Source organism: Sapajus apella, unplaced genomic scaffold (genome assembly GCF_009761245.1).
Source record: "Sapajus apella isolate SASKATOON/1434 unplaced genomic scaffold, GSC_monkey_1.0 scaffold2, whole genome shotgun sequence".
NCBI classification, from domain to species: domain Eukaryota; kingdom Metazoa; phylum Chordata; class Mammalia; order Primates; family Cebidae; genus Sapajus; species Sapajus apella.
This window is the reverse complement of record NW_022436942.1, coordinates 54,818,712-54,836,063: the sequence shown is the minus strand read 5'-3', so window position 1 is coordinate 54,836,063 and position 17,352 is coordinate 54,818,712. Positions and strand designations below refer to the sequence as shown.

The following is a 17,352-nucleotide window of genomic DNA, read 5'->3' as shown; positions in this document are numbered from 1 at the left end:
TCTCTCTCTCTCTCTCTCTCTCTCTCTCTCTCTCTTTCTCTCTCTTTCTCTCTCTTTCTCTTTCTCTCTCTTTCTCTTTCTTTCTCTTTCTTTCTTTTCTTTTTGAGATGGAGTCTTGCTCTAGAAGCCCAGGCTGGAGTACAATGATGCAATCTTAGCTCACTGCAACTTCTGCCTCCCAGGTTCAAGTGATTTATCCTGCCTCAGCCCTCCCAAGTAGCTGGGATTACAAACATGTGCCACCATGCCTGGCAAATTTTGTGTTTTTAGCCTGACCACTATGATGGTCAGGCTGGTCTCAAACTCCTGACCTCAGGTGGTTCACCTGCTTTGGCCTCCCAAAGTGCTGGGATTACAGGCGTTAGCCACCGTGCCTGGGCCATCATTGTATTCTTTACCACTACACTTAAAGGGAAAACTCAGTTACACTTAAAAAGGTGCATGATGAAGCAATAAAATTTATTAATTGTATTTAATTTCCATCCTTGACTACATTTCTAATATTTTATGTGATAAAATGGGAAGTCAACATAAAATGCATTTGCTGCGTGCAGAAATAGTGTGTTGCCTCAAGGAAAAGTGCTTTCGTGATTATTTGAGTGTATATTGAACTAGCCCTGTTATTTGAAGGGACACCATTTATAGTTAAATGACTGACAAACTATTGTTATTCAGATTTAGGTAATTTGGCAGACATTTTCCTGAAAATGTGAATGAAGGAAGCCTACCATTTCAAGGAAAATAACTGACAGTATTTCTTGCCCATAATAAAATTGGAAATTTGGATCTGCTTTGATGGCTTTTCAATATTTAGGGACTTTTCTGATGAGATCGATGGTGATTTTAACACAGTTTTTCGATATGCTGAAAAAGTGTAAAAACATTTGGAATGTATAACTCGGGGAATCAGTGTTTTCCAAATGGCTAATGCATGATATTACAGAATCTTGCATGGATGAAAATCCGTTTAAAGTACAAGATGGATCAGTGAATTTTAGTGCAACAAAGTATGAGAGGTTTATTGATAAAATTTCTGTTACCACATAGTTTTCAAGAAACCACCACTTCCTAGTTCTGATGTAGTATCGAAGACTATTTACAATTATCAGAAAAGGCTATTAAAATGCTCTTCCTCCTTTCAATGTCATATCTATGTGAGATCTGATTTCCTTCATATATGTATGTTGTGATACGTATATTTGATCTATTGTGATACATACTGTGATATGTATCAAAGCAACATACTACAACAGATTGAATGAAAAAAGTGGAATCCAGGTGTCATCTATTGTTTCTTTGTGTGTTTTTTTTTTTTTGGAGATCGAGTTTTGCTCTTGTTGCCCAGGCTGGAGTGCAGTGGTGAAGTTTTGGCTCACTGCACCCTCCACCTGCCAGGTTCAAGCGATTCTCCAGCTTCAACCTCCCAAGTAGCTAGGACTACAAGTGCCTGCCACCACACGGGGCTAAATTTATGTATTTTTAGTAGAGATGGGACTTTGCCATGTTGGCCAGGCTGGCCTTGAATTCCTGACCTCAGGTAATCTGCCTGCCTTGGCTTCCCAAAGTTTTGGGATTACAGGTGTGCCCCGCAACCAGGTGTCATCTGTTAAAATAGACTTTAGGCCAGACACAGCAGCTCACAGGTATAATCTCAGCCCTTATGAGGCTGAAGTGGAGGAACACTTGAAGCTAGGAGTTTTAAGACCAGCCTGGGCAACACAGCAAGACCCCATAGACTTAAAGAAATTTACAGAAATGTAAAAGAAGTCCATTCTTCTTACTAGGTTTTGTTTTTATTTAAAAAAATTTTTTTTTTTTTTAATAAAAATGCCATTCATGGTACATATAGTGGGTGGTGTTTTTAAAGAGAAAATAATATTTTAAAAATTTCTGAGTTTTAATTTCTAATGTGGCAAATATCAGTAAATATAATTACATAAATAAAAGCTCTTTAAGTCTTTGATAATTTTCAAGAGTATAAAATGGGTCATGAGAGCAAAGAGTTTAGAAGCAACTACTGAAAGGAGTTCCCTTAATATACCTGCCATCATGACTCTGTATGTATGTATATATTTATTTATTATTTTTATTTTGAGACAGAGTTTCACTCCTGTTGCCCAGGCTGGAGTGGTCTTGGCTCACCGAAACCTCTGCCTCTGGTGTTTAAGCAATTCTCCTGTCTCAGCCTCCTGAGTAGCTGGGGTTACAGGTCTGCACCACCATGCCTGGCTGATTTTGTATTTTTAGTAGAGACAGAGTTTCCATGTTGGTCAGGCTGGTCTCAAACTCCCGACCTCAGGTGATCCGCCTGTCCCAGCCTCCCAAAGTGCTGGGATTACAGGCATGAGCCACCGTGCCCGGCCTACTTTGTTTTTGTTACATGCTCAATAATTTAATTGGAGCTATTTATCTATACCTCTTTAGCTAATCTGGTTTTAAGGAATTGAAAGTAAAATGAAATGTTCTTTTTGCTTTTAGAAAGTAAACTTTTTCATATTGAAGGAACTTTGTAGAGTAGCTTTCAATTTTTTGTATTCCACATTCTGAGAGTTTGAATACTCTTAGAGAACTTAGTTTTTAAAAACCCATGCAGTTTTCCATAACTAGAATTTATAAATTTTCACAAGTGATTATGGTAGTTTTTTGTTTGTTTGTTTGTTTGTTTGTTTTGAGACTGATTCTTGCTCTTTCACCCAGGATGGAGTGCAGTGGTGCAATCTCAGCTCACTGCAGCCTTTGCCTTCTGGGTTAAAGCGATTCTGGTGGCTCAGCCTCCCAAATAGCTAGGATTACAGTGGTGCCCACCACACCCAGCTAATTTTTGTATTTTTAGTAGTGATGGTGAACTGGGTTTCTCCATGTTGGCCAGGCTGGTCTCGAACTCCTGGCCTTTAGCAATCCACCTGCCTTGCCTTCCCAAAATGCTGGAATTACAGGTGTGAGTCACCACACCCAGCCTTGATTGTGGTAGTTTTATGTTTGGAGTATTTCATTAAATTTGATGAAGACGAGTGTTTTAAGTATTAACTGTTCACTGTTACTAAATAGTGAATTTGTTCTGGACGTTCCTATACTTTTGCTCATTTAATACTTTGCCATTTGAAGGGTAAATTGCTTTTTGCATTTCCTTCCTTAAAAAGGAAATGTATGGGTCACCTGTGTTTGAACAATAAATTATAAGCTATTTGCCTATGCTTTCATAAAGTCTCTTCTTGGGCACAGCTTATGTTATTTCCCTTGTAATAATTGTTACTCTCTCTCTTTTTTTTTTTCTCTTTACTTCCCCTAGCCACTATCCCTTTTCATCCTGTCTTTCTCTTTCCTCCTTCTTCTCTTTCTTAGCCAAGCTGCATTTAATGCTCTTTAGTCCCAATCCCAAAATGGATGGCAGTGAAGAGAAACCACACTTGGATATTAGAAATACTTTGGGAGGCCGAGGCAGGTGGATCACATGAGGTCAGGAGTTTGATACCAGCCTGACCAACATGGTGAAACCCCCGTGTCTACTAAAAATACAAAAAAATAGTGGGTGTTGTGGTGGGTACCTGTAATCCCAGCTACTCGGGAGGCTGAGGCAGGAGAATTGCTTGAACCTGGGAGGCAGAGGTTGCAGTGAGCCAAGATCACGCTACTGTATGACAGAGCAAGACTCTGTCTCAAAAAAAGAGAAATGCAAAAGGAATGTCAGGGACTCTCAAAGATCTACCTTTGGCTGGGTGTGATGGCCAACACCTGTAATCCCAGCACTTTGGGATTACAAATTGCTTGAGCTTAGGAGTTCAAGACTAGTCTGGGCAATATGGTAAAAACCTGCCTCTACAAAAAATCTAAAAATTAGCCAGGCTTGGTGATACATACCTCTAGTCCCAACCACTTGGGAGGCTGAGATGGGAGGATCAGTTGAGCCTGGGAGGTTGAGGCTTAAGTGAGCCATAATCAAGCCACTGCATTCTAGCCTGGGTGACAGAGCAAGACCCTATCTCAAAAAAGAAGAAAAAAAAGACCTACTTTTATCAGGAGTTACTCTGAGTGCTTTCAATTTTGGTTCTAACCTCTACAGAGCAAGCCAGGCACATTTTATCTACTACCCACAGGGCAACAGGAAATTCTGATTATTCCATGAGATAGTATATTCAACTCTGTCTTTATTCTTGTTTTTTTTTTTTTAATATCAAGAAGAGAGGTCAGAAAGCTACCTCCATCTTATTAATTAATTACCAGAATTGGTTGGAAAATAATTTGTTTGACTTCACCAAGTTGAGATGCTAGAGTAAAACTTGTAACCAAATAAAATAATGTCAACATTGTTCCAGTTACACCCTTTCACCCTTTCACTGAACTAAGATAGTCTGAGTCTTGCCTAATTATTTAAATTTCTGACATCAGCAAAATAAAGCATTGAATTATTTTATGACATTTTTCTTATTTGATATTTAAATCAGATATACAAAGTTATATATAACTGCAGTTTTAGCTGAAAAAATAAATTCTTCCTTGTTTGTGGCAAAATAAGTTAGAATTTTCCAGATATTTTTTAAGTTGCTTCTTCAGATTTAGAGGCTTAGCAGTAATAATAGCTCTCTCACACTAGTGACTTGAGATAAAATTGTAAACTCTAGCCTTTATTTCTGGATAGTCAATGGATTCCATATTAAATTAGCAAAGGAATAGCAAATGTTTTACATCATTTACAGCAAGCTTGTCCAACCCAGGGCCCATGGGTCACATGTGGCCCAAGATGGCTTTGAATGCAGCCCAACAGAAATTTGTAAACTTTCTTAAAACATGAGATTTTTTTTTTGCGATTTTTTTTTTTTTAAGGTCATCAGTTGTTGTTAGTGGTAGTGTTATTTCATGTTTGGCTTAAGATAGTTCCTCTTCCATTGTAGCATAGGGAAGCCAAAAGATTGGGCACCCCTGACTTGAACAGCAATTAATAATATTTAAGGGCACTGAAATCTTACTCCAGAATCATCCATGTAACTTAAAACTTAAAAAGAGAGTACAGAACAACATTGTAATTTTATTCCAAGGAAAAAGTCGATTTTTGCAAAGAAATGGTCAGTAAATCTCAATAAGATTATGGACCAATAACTTCAGAGTTTTTTATAAGAAGTGGTTTGACAAATGAAAGTTGGAATTAGGTTAAAAGGTGACAAAAGCTCATAGCTGTTAGAAGTAAAATTGTCTGCCAGTGTCATGGACCTATTTTGGATTAATTTAATTGCAGTTGGGAAATAATTTTGGCATCACGATTCATGGACGAAAGGAAAACATCTTGAGTTTAGATCAACCCAGAATACTGCACCAGGTGTATTCAAACATATAAATAAAGATAATTTAGATTAACCCAGAATATTGTACTAGGTGTATTCAAACATAAAAGTAAGCATGGTTGTGGAATTAATTCTTATTTAATTCAACTGCGTAAGGATTTGCCGACTCAGAGCCACACACACAACAAATTCATAAAGCTAATATTGAAGCTTCAAGAAGCTATGAATTAGCCATCTCAGGCATGCCTTTGAATAGAGTCATGGTGAGGATAGGGGCTGAGAGATCCATTTCCATTACAGCTTTTTCTTAACCCTTTCTTTTATTTTCCCCATGAAGGACTAGCCCGAGCCAAGTCGGTTCCCACAAAGACCTACTCAAATGAAGTTGTCACACTATGGTACCGGCCACCTGATGTGCTTCTCGGTTCCTCAGAGTACTCAACACAGATTGACATGTGGTAAATATACATAGATGTCACTGACATTTATAATTTTAAACGAATGTAGCTGTTATTGCAGGGTGTATTGATAAGTATTTAACTTTTAAGGAGGTATTATTTTGAAGAGCCATAATATAAATAGTGATTAATGAGTTATTACCTAGGTTTAAATACCAATTCTGTCATCTAGAACTATATATTAACTTTATTCAAATTATTGGCCTTTGCCTCAGTTTCCTCATTTAAGGAAATGGGAATAGTAACAGTACCTACTTTGAAGTTTTGTAGGTGATATTGAGACTGAATGAACACTCAGAAGAGTGCTATATGAGACACTCAGAAGAGTATCTAATACATAGTAATTTAAAAAACAAAATTATTATTTTATCATCATTTAATATTCACCAAAATCTTCCTGCCTTAATTTGAACTAAAAGTAATAATTAAAATATTGTAGTCATCTTTGTCACACACCACTTCAGTCATGACACTCTTCTCAAACACCGTTATTGCCACCCCCTTATTACCTATCAAAGATGCAATTAATTCCTCAATCTGCTACTTAACATAAGATGTCTGTAAACTACTTTTTTCAAATTATTTCAGACTGTTTCTCAACACAAATGCTCCCTTTTAACAAAATGGCATACTCACTATACCTCAGGAATAACGTGGACTTTGCTCTTGGGGTTCATACCAGTCCACCCATCTGGAATGTCCACTCTGGCCCTCAAACTCGGGCTGATCCTAGTAACGTTCAAAACGCAGCTTTTCAAAAATCTTTCCTGAATATACTCTAGGCTGTGGTGGCAGTTCCTTCCTCTGAACTGTGGTTGCATTTATTTTCCATGTTCTTCATGTAATAAGTCATATACCTTTTTCTGTTGTCTTGAACAATTATATAAAATGTTTCATATAACTTTTAAAAATTAATTTTTGATATTGTGGTAAAATACTCATACAATTTATCATTTTAACCAATTTAAGTGTACAGTAGTGAGACATTAGGTACATTTATATTGTCGTGCAGCCATCACCACTGTCCACCTCTAGAATCTTTTTCATCTTGCAAAACCAAAACTCTGTACCTATTTACCAACTTCTCTTATTCCCCTCCCCCACCTCCAGTTTCTGGTAACCACTATTCTGTAATACTGTCTGTCTCTATGAATTTGACTGTTCTAAGTACCACTCAGTAGTAGAATCATGCAGTATGTGTCCTTTCGTTACTGGCTTATTTCATTTGGCATGTCTTTAAGGTTCATTCACGTGTAACATGTGCCAGAATTTCCTTCCTTTTTAAGGCCAAAAATACTCCATTAAATATATACTCCACCTTCTGTTACCCATTTGTCCATAATGCTGCTGTGCACTTGGGTATACAAATATCTTTTCAAGACCCTGCTTTCAATTCTCTCTCTCTCTTTTTCTATTTAAGAAACATTGTCTTGCCATGTTGTCCAGGCTGGTCTTAAACTCCTGGGCTCAAGCAGTCCTCCTGTATTGGCTTGATTTCAGTTCTTTTAGATATATACCTAAGAGTGGAATTGCTGGATCACATAGTAATTCTATTTTTAAGCTTTTAAGGAACGACCATACTGTTTTTCATAGCAACTGTATCATTTTACTTTCTGTATAACTTTTAATATATAAAATCAACTTTTATATACAGTTACTAGATTACGAGCCCTTTAATGGAAGGATTGTGTCTTAAATTATGTATGTTCACAAGTTCCTAGATGACAATATTCTTTGAACCACCATCCATTTCCTTTCCTTCTCTTGCACACACCAACCTGTACCAACATGTTCTATTTCTGCTTCCTGCATCAAAACATCTGGAATCATTTGCTTCTCTCCATTTCTCCTGCCCAGCTTAGGTCACTGTTATCTGCTAGAAGACCATTATATCTCTTCCGTTGTTTTTCCCCCTTCCTTTCTCATTACTTTCAATCCATGGTCTACACTATTGCTAATATAGGGATTCAATGAGATAATTGATATACTTAAAAAAACCATTTCTAACACATGGTATACCTTCAGTCACTGTTAGCTATTGTTAGTGTTATTCTTCAAGGATTATGCAAAGGAGAGCTGGATATTTTAAGTGGGAAAAACAGATATAGCAACACAGAAATTGAGAACAGGGTAAATATGAGCAAATTAGTTAGATCTAAAATATCTCTTCAGGAGATTTTTCAACAGGCTAGTGCAAAATTCCCCAGAGAGACAATTTTAAGGGAAAGATTCTTGTGCTTCATAATATGTAAATGAATTGCTCAATTTTTTTCATAATCTATTTTAAAGGGGTGTTGGTTGCATTTTCTTTGAAATGGCTTCTGGAAGACCTTTATTTCCAGGATCAACTGTGGAAGATGAACTGCACTTAATTTTCCGACTGCTAGGTAACAGGAGAAATCTTTTCCCAGTGATTTTGCACCCGCAATTGACTAGCTTGATAAGACTGTATCTCTAAAATATGTATTTTAAAATTTGATACTGATTCTAACATAAATAGATGTTACTTAGAAGAATTAGAATGGACACTATGAAGATCCTTCTAAGTAACTTCATCTAAGTTTTATCTTTGCAATAAAGATTTTATGGAAAAACAGTATAATTATTATGGAAAATTGGGTGTCATCATATTTTTATGGAATATTGCTAACTTTGGTGGTATCAGTTGGATAGAAAAAGGGCCAGGCATCCCTTTTACAGTATCATTGCAAAGTCCAAACAAAAAGTCCATGTACGTTTATATCTATCATTTCAATTGCAGCTGAAATAGTTAAGTCAGCTAGTAATTGTAAATTGTTCTCTAAGACACTTTGTTATATATATGCATGTATAATTTATATATAAATTTTATATGTATTTATAAATATATTTAATTTTTTAAAAAATTCAGGAACTCCATCTCAGGAAACTTGGCCAGGTATTTCTTCAAATGAGGAGTTCAAGAACTACAACTTTCCAAAATATAAACCACAGCCTCTAATTAACCATGCACCCAGGTATTTTTTTTTCTTATGTAAAAGGGGGAACACTCACATGATTCTTTTCAGTCTTTTGAAGAATTAGCCACAGTAAAGATTCAGGAAAAAATGTATAATACACACAATCCTTTACATATTTTAGGATCGAATTTAATTTAGAACTGCATATGTATTAGAATTCTGGAGTTTATGTAGATATTCCTTTTCCCAGAAAAAACACATTGATTAACGAATGCTTTAGTCTGTACCACAAAGATTATGATGAAATTTCTATTTTGCTTTCTACAGAATTATTCTGTATTTACTTACAAAAACTTAAGAAAGGGTTATGTTAGTAAAATCTTGACTCTGTAACACAAGGTAACCTAGCAGTATTTTGGCCAGTGTTAATGATGTAATTCATATTTGAAGAATATAAACTCTGTTTGATTCCTTAGCAAAATGTAGCATCTAAATGTCAGCCATTCATTTAAGTTTCTTCTTAGACCTATCCCCAGACCAACCCAAGACTCCAAATAAAATTTGAGTCAGAACATTTTTACTTGTGGAATGTATTACATTTTCAGGAGATAACATAGAATAACCCCTGTAACTACATTTTCCATCTCTCCCTCCCGCCAAAAAACATTTGAAAGTCACCAAGATACCAAATAAGGCCATCATCTGTTTTAACCCAAAGCCATTCACATGGCTCACAGCATAAGACACTTGTTCTGCTTTCTTTTATTTTCAAGTTAGGGAAGGAACAGCAAAATAATTATGACACCAAAAATATTTTTAAAGTATTCATGTGAGTTGGTACTCTTACTGTTACTATAGCAACTAATACCATTCTGACTAGATTTTCTTAGGAAGAATAATAATATGTGCTGTGTTTTTTTTTTTGCGTGTCTCTCCCAAGTAGCAGAAATTCTATTTCTGTCCTTTAATTATTGCTTGCTTTTGGTACTGTTCAGTGTAGAAGGTTGAAGCCTTTCTTTGAAGCAGTCTCCATGACTGTAGCACCTAGTTTGTCTGTGCCCAGGGAACTCTGGATACGTGCTAGAATGGCAAACTACATAGAATGTATAGACTGCATCATTCACAGGATCCCCTTGAGAGCACTTGGAAGAAAATATTTCGTTATTCACAATTGTACTTTTACCAGTGAAAGGCAGTGTAAGATAGAACCTGTTATTTCTGATCAAGAGATTATTCCATTAAGATAATCCTAGGCTGGGCGTGGTGGCTCACACCTATAATCTCAGCATTTTGGGAGGCCAAGGCAGGCGGATCACCTGAGGTCAGGAGTTCAGCACCAGCCCGATCAACATGGAGCCTGTCTCTACTAAAAATACAAAATTAGGCGTAGTAGCACATGCCTGTAATCCTAGCTACTTGAGAGGCCAGGAGAATTGCTTGAACCTGGGAGGCAGAGATTTGCACCATTACACTCCAGCCTGGGCAATAAGAACGAAACTCTGTCTCAAAAAAAAAAAAAAAGATAATCCCTAACCTTACCACCCCTAGTTAGACTAATTTCATCTTTAGTATTGATGAAGTTTTATGAAGTTATGTATCATATTTAAATTGAACTTAATACCTTCTAATACCCGTTACTGAGCAGACTACTCTGTAAACATTTGTTGAATAGCTCATTTCTGTGTTTTTCTTGAACAACTGTCATACATTTTGGGGTCACTTGTCTCTATGTTTTCACCTGTGTAATAGGAAAATGATGCTCTTTTATACTTGCCTTCAGTGAAGCACTGTGAAAAGTAATACAATATTTAAACTTTCTTAATACTATAAGTTAACTTTGAGACAGCATGGTGATTTTTAAAAAATTCTATAATTTTAATAATTTGTTCTTGGCTATTGAAAATTTGAATCGAAGCCAAGTTATTTATGGCTTATTCTTAAATAGCAAGGCCAGTCTTTTAAGACTAAAAGAAATTTGAGTCTATTTGAAGGCAACAAGAGTGACTAGTTTAGGGCACTTAAATTTAGCAGATTAAAACACTTAGAAAATAGTTTTATCTGAAAAGTTTTACCAGCTAAGAGAGAATAAATTTTTACTTATTCTTTGTTGTTTCTAGGTTAGATTCTGAAGGAATTGAGTTGATAACAAAATTTCTTCAGGTAAGTCAGATCTTATTGTAATTGTTAAATAGGTAGTTAAGCTTCAGCTTCCTCATCTGTAGAATGGGGTCAGTAGTACTTCCCTCAGTATTGTTAATGACAAAATTATTTCGGCTTAATGCACGTGTTTAAGTTAAAAAAAAAAAAAAAAAAAAAAAAAAAAAAAAAAAACATGGTTGGTTTCTGCTAATATGTCTGGGTCTCTTGTCACATAAAACAGTCTAAGGTAGTTGGTTACTGGCATTAATCAACCATGTCAAGGCCACATTCTCTGCAATTTATGCTTTCTTATGTTCCCTTTTCCTTACACCTACAGCCTTTGGAGGATGCTCTGCCTCCAAATACTATTCTTATTTCTCTCCAAAGCAGGAATAAGAGGTGACAATAAGGGTAGTACCAGCCACATTAGTCCTCTTGCAATTTGGAAGCAAAAGCTTTACAAAAACCCCTATGAGGTTTCTTTCCAAGTCTCATTGGCCAGAACATTAATTGTAGGAGAGACTAGGATTGGGGAGCAGGATTGTCATAATTAGTCTAAATTTAGAGCAGTTATGATTCATGATTCATCTATCAAAGTTGATGGACACCCTGAATAAACCTAGCTGTATTATCAAAGAAAAAAGAGAAATGAGTATTGGATAGCTAATTAAGAATGGCTGCCATAAAGTTACTGGATATATGTCCACCAGTCATTTGGTGTTCATAAAGAAAAGTAACAACACAGGTCAGATATTTTAATTTTTCTTCACTTCAGAAAATACAAGTAATATAAATTTTTATTTAAGATCCAGCCTTATCTTAGAAATGTAGAACTGAGATATTATTACACAATCTCAACAATAAATCAAATTAGAGGATAACTGGAGTATTCCAAATCATTACTTGAAAAATAGTATATTAGTATATTAAATAATCAAGATTTTTAAAAAGTAGTTATAAATGGTAATTTGACCATCTCCTACTTTTTACAGTAATTAGAGAAAAAGCTAATAAGGCAGTTCTTTGCTTTTTCACAGTATGAATCTAAGAAAAGGGTTTCAGCAGAAGAGGCCATGAAACATGTGTACTTTCGAAGTCTGGGACCAAGAATACATGCTTTACCAGAAAGTAAGAGAAATCCTAAAGTGTCTCTCCCCCTTTATTTTTATTTGTCCAGGGTTAGGGACTGGGGAAGATCGGGGAAGACAGTTATTGATTTATAAGCCTAAGATTTTAGACTTTTCTGTAGTTAAATCAGAATTTCTTGAAGGGAGGTGTGTGTCTTATTTCCGTGTGATTTAGTTATTTCTTGTAACACTAGTTATGGATCATTAATCTTATTGGATTTTAGTTGGAATATGCCATCTGATGACAAGCATTGTCCCTAGGCCCAATCTAGCTTTGATTTAGAGTTGTTAAAAGTGTATTTCAAGCAAAAACTAATGAAACACAACTGAAACATAAAGTGTTTTCTTGTGAAAATATGTTTTTTAAGATACAAAGATCATTTTCCTTTATTGTGGTCACTCATCCCCATGGATGAGTGTATTGGCAGAGTCACTGAAATAGCAAATTTCCCATGCTTGAGTAACGTTGATTTTACTCGTATCATTTTATTTTTAGATTATCACGGTATTTTACTTTAAAGTAAGGAGACTGGGGAATTAGAAGAATATTTGGGAACTAAGCTGCCAAAAACTTTCAAATTTCCCATTCTCATTTATTAGGCAATATTGATTCATTGAGGCTTATGTAGCAGTCAGTGACAAAGCTAATTGAAATAAAAAATCCTTAATACTTTTCACTTCAACTTTACTGGATAGGCTTAAATGAAAGAATACCTCTCTGACAGAGATTAGATATGAAAGAGATGAATTACAGGTTTTTTCAAAAATATATTTGTATTTCATTTTTAATATCAAGTTTCACTTTGAGGTAGGCAGTTATGATTATACAAACCTTTTCCTTGTTTGTCGCTAAAATTCTGAAGATAACTTGAGGGCCTGATACCTTCATGTCATCTAAGGAGACAGAGATAAAGGACAGAGAGAATTAATACCTAGTGTGATAATATATTTTAACTGGGTCTCCCAACCCCAGAAAGTCCTGGAACAGACAGTGTATATTCTCCTCGGAGAAACCTGCTCACAGCGTGCTCTAACACAGAGTTGGGAGAAGAAAGGTTCTGAAGGTTGATTACCTCATTTATTTGGCTTTCTCCTCAACACATTGGGACAAAAAGGAAAAATTTTAGCAGGGATATCACCTTGTAAAATGGTTTCGTATTGAATCAGTATATGCCTTATAAACATTTGTTGATAGTTTGTGTTTGTTTTAATAATGTTAGACCTTCACCTAATAATTTTTGTCTATGCATTTTAGGTGTATCAATATTCAGTTTGAAAGAGATTCAGTTGCAAAAGGATCCGGGTTTTCGAAATTCTTCTTATCCAGAGACAGGTGTGTTTGTCATAAACCATTTCACGTGTCGATCATGAATTTTTGCTTGGAACCAAGCTTTTGGTTTATAAATTGATCAGTAAAATTATTGATGTAAAAACCAATGTACAGTGCATTCCACAACTGTGTATGTTTAACATTGCACGTACTTACTTTTCTGTATGATGTGGGCAGCTCAGTAAATCTTCAGAGAAAAATCTGACTCAGTCAAGTCAGGGATCCTGAAAGCTACAGATGGCATAAAGACTTACAAGTGACCTGGCTTTATCACTGCACACGCCATCCCTGGTACCTGAGGCAGAAGACACATCTTGTGCTTCCCTAGTCATCAGGTTCATCACTTCGAAGCATAGAAGCTGTAGACTAACCCCATCAACAGAAGGGTCAGTTAAGACAGTGCTGATCACTCTTACCCTGGAATATTAGCTTTTGCTGGTGGGAACATTAGCTTCCTAGTCACCAAATAACTGTGTGGGATAAAGCTGAACCTTGAACTGCCTCATAAAATGACTTTATATTTTAGGACATGGGAAGAACAGAAGACAGAGCATGCTCTTTTAAGTCTGATAACATGATTTCAAGCCCAGCCCCCAGCCTTTCTTACCAATCAAGGACTCAGATCTGAAGGCAACTGTTTCTTTTGGTGGACTTGGAATCTCCGTTTGTCTACACTGTCCCTTCACAGTGGAGTCTTTTATTTCAGACCTACAGATTGTTTTTATATTTGTTGTCACAGTGTGACAATTTTTTGTACAGTCGGTTTTAAGGTCTTCTCTGCCATTAGAGCCAGTAGGTTGATGTAACTGTAGCTGCAATTTTTGTGCAGGACTGAGAAACACAGTGCATTATTTATTGCGGAATCATTGCTGCTAAATAACTACTGTCTGTTTATTTAACACAACAATTGAATGCCTGAAGTTGCAGTGGCTTTATTATATGTGAATGCATCTGTTTCTCCTCACAAATTGTTTTACTGCTGCATTTTTTGTTTGTTTATTAAAATTAAACTGCAGTGTTTCCTGGAATGTAAATTTAGCTTTGCTTAACAGTAAAATAAGTGAGCCATCTTGAACACTTTAAGTTTATGCTATATAATTTCTTAGTGAATATTGGCAAATAGAGTAGCTAAGAGATTGACAAGCACATTATGTTTAGATAAGCATGTGATGCAGAAGTTGATTCAAGCAAGTGAATACCTGACATTTTGAGGATCTCACATTAGATACCAACAAATTAAAGCTCCAAAATTATTTATTTTTTTGCCCGTTCCTCGTTTTAGAAATGTCTACTGCATATTACTGGATATCTGTATACTAATACACTTACCTGTTTTACATTGTGCTTTAAATTTAGTTAAAACTTAACCATAGAAGTCCATTCAAACATGAAAGGTCTTGCAAACATGAAAGATCTTGCTTTGTTTCAAATACATTTATTTTATTAGAAAGGGTGATACTTCATTGGGGAACAATTTCTTTCATTTGGGGGCTGTGTGTTTCAGTAACATTCACTTGGAATCAGCTTAAAGCTGTAATATGTCTTTGAAATGAGCCATGATAAATTACAAATAAGACAAATGAGAACTTACAGGATTGCTTTAAATTATTGTGGGTATTACTGTTTACCAGAGATACTAAATATTAGTTTTAATTATGCATCTCTTTGAACATCATAAACACACTTTGGTGTTGGTAACAGTATTTTAAGCATTTGTGTTCACTTTTAAGGACTATTTGTGTAGTGCATCTTACAAACTATAAATCTTAATTGGTATATTTTGAAATGGTCGTGTAAATTTTTGCCTTATATATCATGAAAATAGTCATAACTTAATTTCTTTTCCTGAAATTCACTGTAAAACATTCAGGGGTCCTACCATTTCTGTTCGGGACATCTTGTAGTTTATTGTTATTTAACAGTATTAAGTGGATTTTTGTATATTTCATTTTAACTTTATTTGTGAATAGTGATTGTGGCATGTTTGGAGTGTTATTTTCAGATTTCATGATACTGAAATTTTAATTTAAAAAAAACTTTTTTTGGAAGAAACAGATCATGTGTAATGGTGAATATTGGACCACTACTCCTTTTCACATTTGTAAATTGGTTTTATGTTAAACCTTGTAGCCTAACAAACTGCTGTTCTTTCTAACTGACAGACATGTATCAATATTGTTCTTTGAAGGTTATAAATATGTGGAAATTCCTTCATTTTGTTTTGAAATTTATAATAACAAAATCTCCATGTTGTTAAAATGTGGTTTTATTGAGTCACAGTTCTTTCTTTGGGATGAAGGTGGTGTCGAGTGGGGTCCTTTTCTTTTATGGGTCATTTTTAAGATAATGAAGTTTCACTTCGCTAGAGGTGATAACTGCTTTCTGTTTGTGCCAATCATTTGCTTAATAATTTCTGCTGTTTTTTTAATAGCACTCTCAATTTTAAAGTATCAAATTTGTCATTTCATGTATATTTGATTTGTTGCAAATTTGACATATAATTTTCCATAGGCTTAATTCTTGCATATAAAAGGTGAAAATATATATCCATTTGTTACATAAAATGTTTCTTCCTAGGAATTCCTAGGGATATTTCTTCCTTAAGGAATTTGGTAAGCAAACAAGTGTTTGTTTTTTTGTTTTATTTTTGTTACTTGAGCATCATTCAGATCCTGAAAACATTGCATTGAAGGTAATTGAAACTCCAAAACTTGGAACTTTGAATACTTATGATTCCTCTTAAACTGATAAGATTCTTAAAGGTAAGAGAAGATGCCTTTTATGTTTTTTTTTTCCAAGTGGTACTATGAACACACGTTGGCTATGTCATTCAAGGTATGTGGAGTAGCTGCATTCTGTCAAATGCTTTATCAACTTTCATTTGAAAAACTACTTGTTAACATAATAACCTATCTTTTGGACTCGGGACAGTTTATGTGGGTTGTTTTTAATCTTTACTTTTAAAAAATGTGTTAAGATATGTATATATCATAAAATTTGGCATTGTAATTATTTGTATGTGTGCAATTCAGTGGCATAATTACAGCCACAAAGTTGTATAACAGTTACCACTATCTACTTCTAAAATTTTTCGTCACACCAAACAGAAGCTCTGAACCATTTCCCCCTTCCCCCAGCCCCTGGTAACCTCTAATCTGTGAATTTGGCTATTCTTGGTATTTCAAATAAGTGGAGTCCTACCATATTTGTCCTTTTGTGTCTGAATTATTCAGCATAATGTTCACAGTTCATCCATGTTTAAGATGTATCATAACTTCATTTCTTATGACTGAATATTCTATTATGATTGTACACATTTGGTTTATTGATTTATCTGTTGATGGACACTAAGATTTCCCACCTTTTAGCTTTTGTGAATAATGCTGTGTGAACTTTGGGGTATAAGTATCTGTTTGAGTCCATGTTCTTAATTATTCGGGGAATATATACACCTAGGAGTGGAATTGCTGGGTCATATGATAATTCTATGTTTGACTGTTTGAGGGACTGCCAGGATGTTTTCCACAGTGGCAGTACTATTTGATATTTGTAGTAGTAATGCATGAGGGTTCCAGTTTCTCCTCATCCTTGCCAGTACTTATTTTCTTCTTTTTTATTATATTCATTCTAGTAGGTTGAAATGGTATTTCACTGTAGTTTTGATTTGCATTTATCTAATTAGTGATGTGGAGCATCATTTCATACTTTTTTGGCCATTTGTTTATTTGCTTTGGATAAACCTTTATCCAAAGGCTTATTGAAGTACTTTGTCCATTTTAAAAATAGGGTTGTCTTTTTGTCATTTGAGTTGTAAGAGCTCTTTATGTATTTTGTCTGTTACACCCTGATGAGGTATTTGATTTGTAATTATTTTCTCCCGTTCTTTGGGTTGTCTTTTCACTTTCTTATGGTGTCATTTTGTTGCACAAAAGTTTTTATATTTTATTTTCGAGAAACAGTCTTGCTCTGTTGTCCAGGCTGGAGTGCAATGGTGTGATCTCAGCTCACAGCAACCTCTGCCTCCTGGGTTCAAGTGATTTCTCCTGCCTCAGCCTCCCGAGTAGCTAGGATTACAGGCAGGTA

General features: G+C 35.3%; 1 protein-coding gene across 4 annotated transcripts in view; it reads left to right on the top strand.

Annotated features, from left to right (window-relative positions):
* CDK17 (cyclin dependent kinase 17) overlaps positions 1–16,278 on the top strand; it is a 118,778-nt gene extending 102,500 nt beyond the window's left edge. Inside the window, exons 11-17 of one of the 4 annotated variants that reach the window (XM_032298592.1) lie at positions 5,614–5,734; positions 8,024–8,121; positions 8,625–8,730; positions 10,791–10,833; positions 11,850–11,940; positions 13,195–13,272; positions 13,796–15,532. In XM_032298592.1, the coding sequence (XP_032154483.1) occupies positions 5,614–5,734; positions 8,024–8,121; positions 8,625–8,730; positions 10,791–10,833; positions 11,850–11,940; positions 13,195–13,272; positions 13,796–13,833 (575 nt within the window). In that variant the 3' untranslated portion in view covers positions 13,834–15,532. Of the gene's footprint in view, positions 1–5,613; positions 5,735–8,023; positions 8,122–8,624; positions 8,731–10,790; positions 10,834–11,849; positions 11,941–13,194 lie in introns of all 4 variants that reach the window. The other 3 variants (XM_032298591.1, XM_032298590.1, XM_032298593.1) reach the window with 3 other exon arrangements.
* Positions 16,279–17,352: the final 1,074 nt, after the last annotated feature.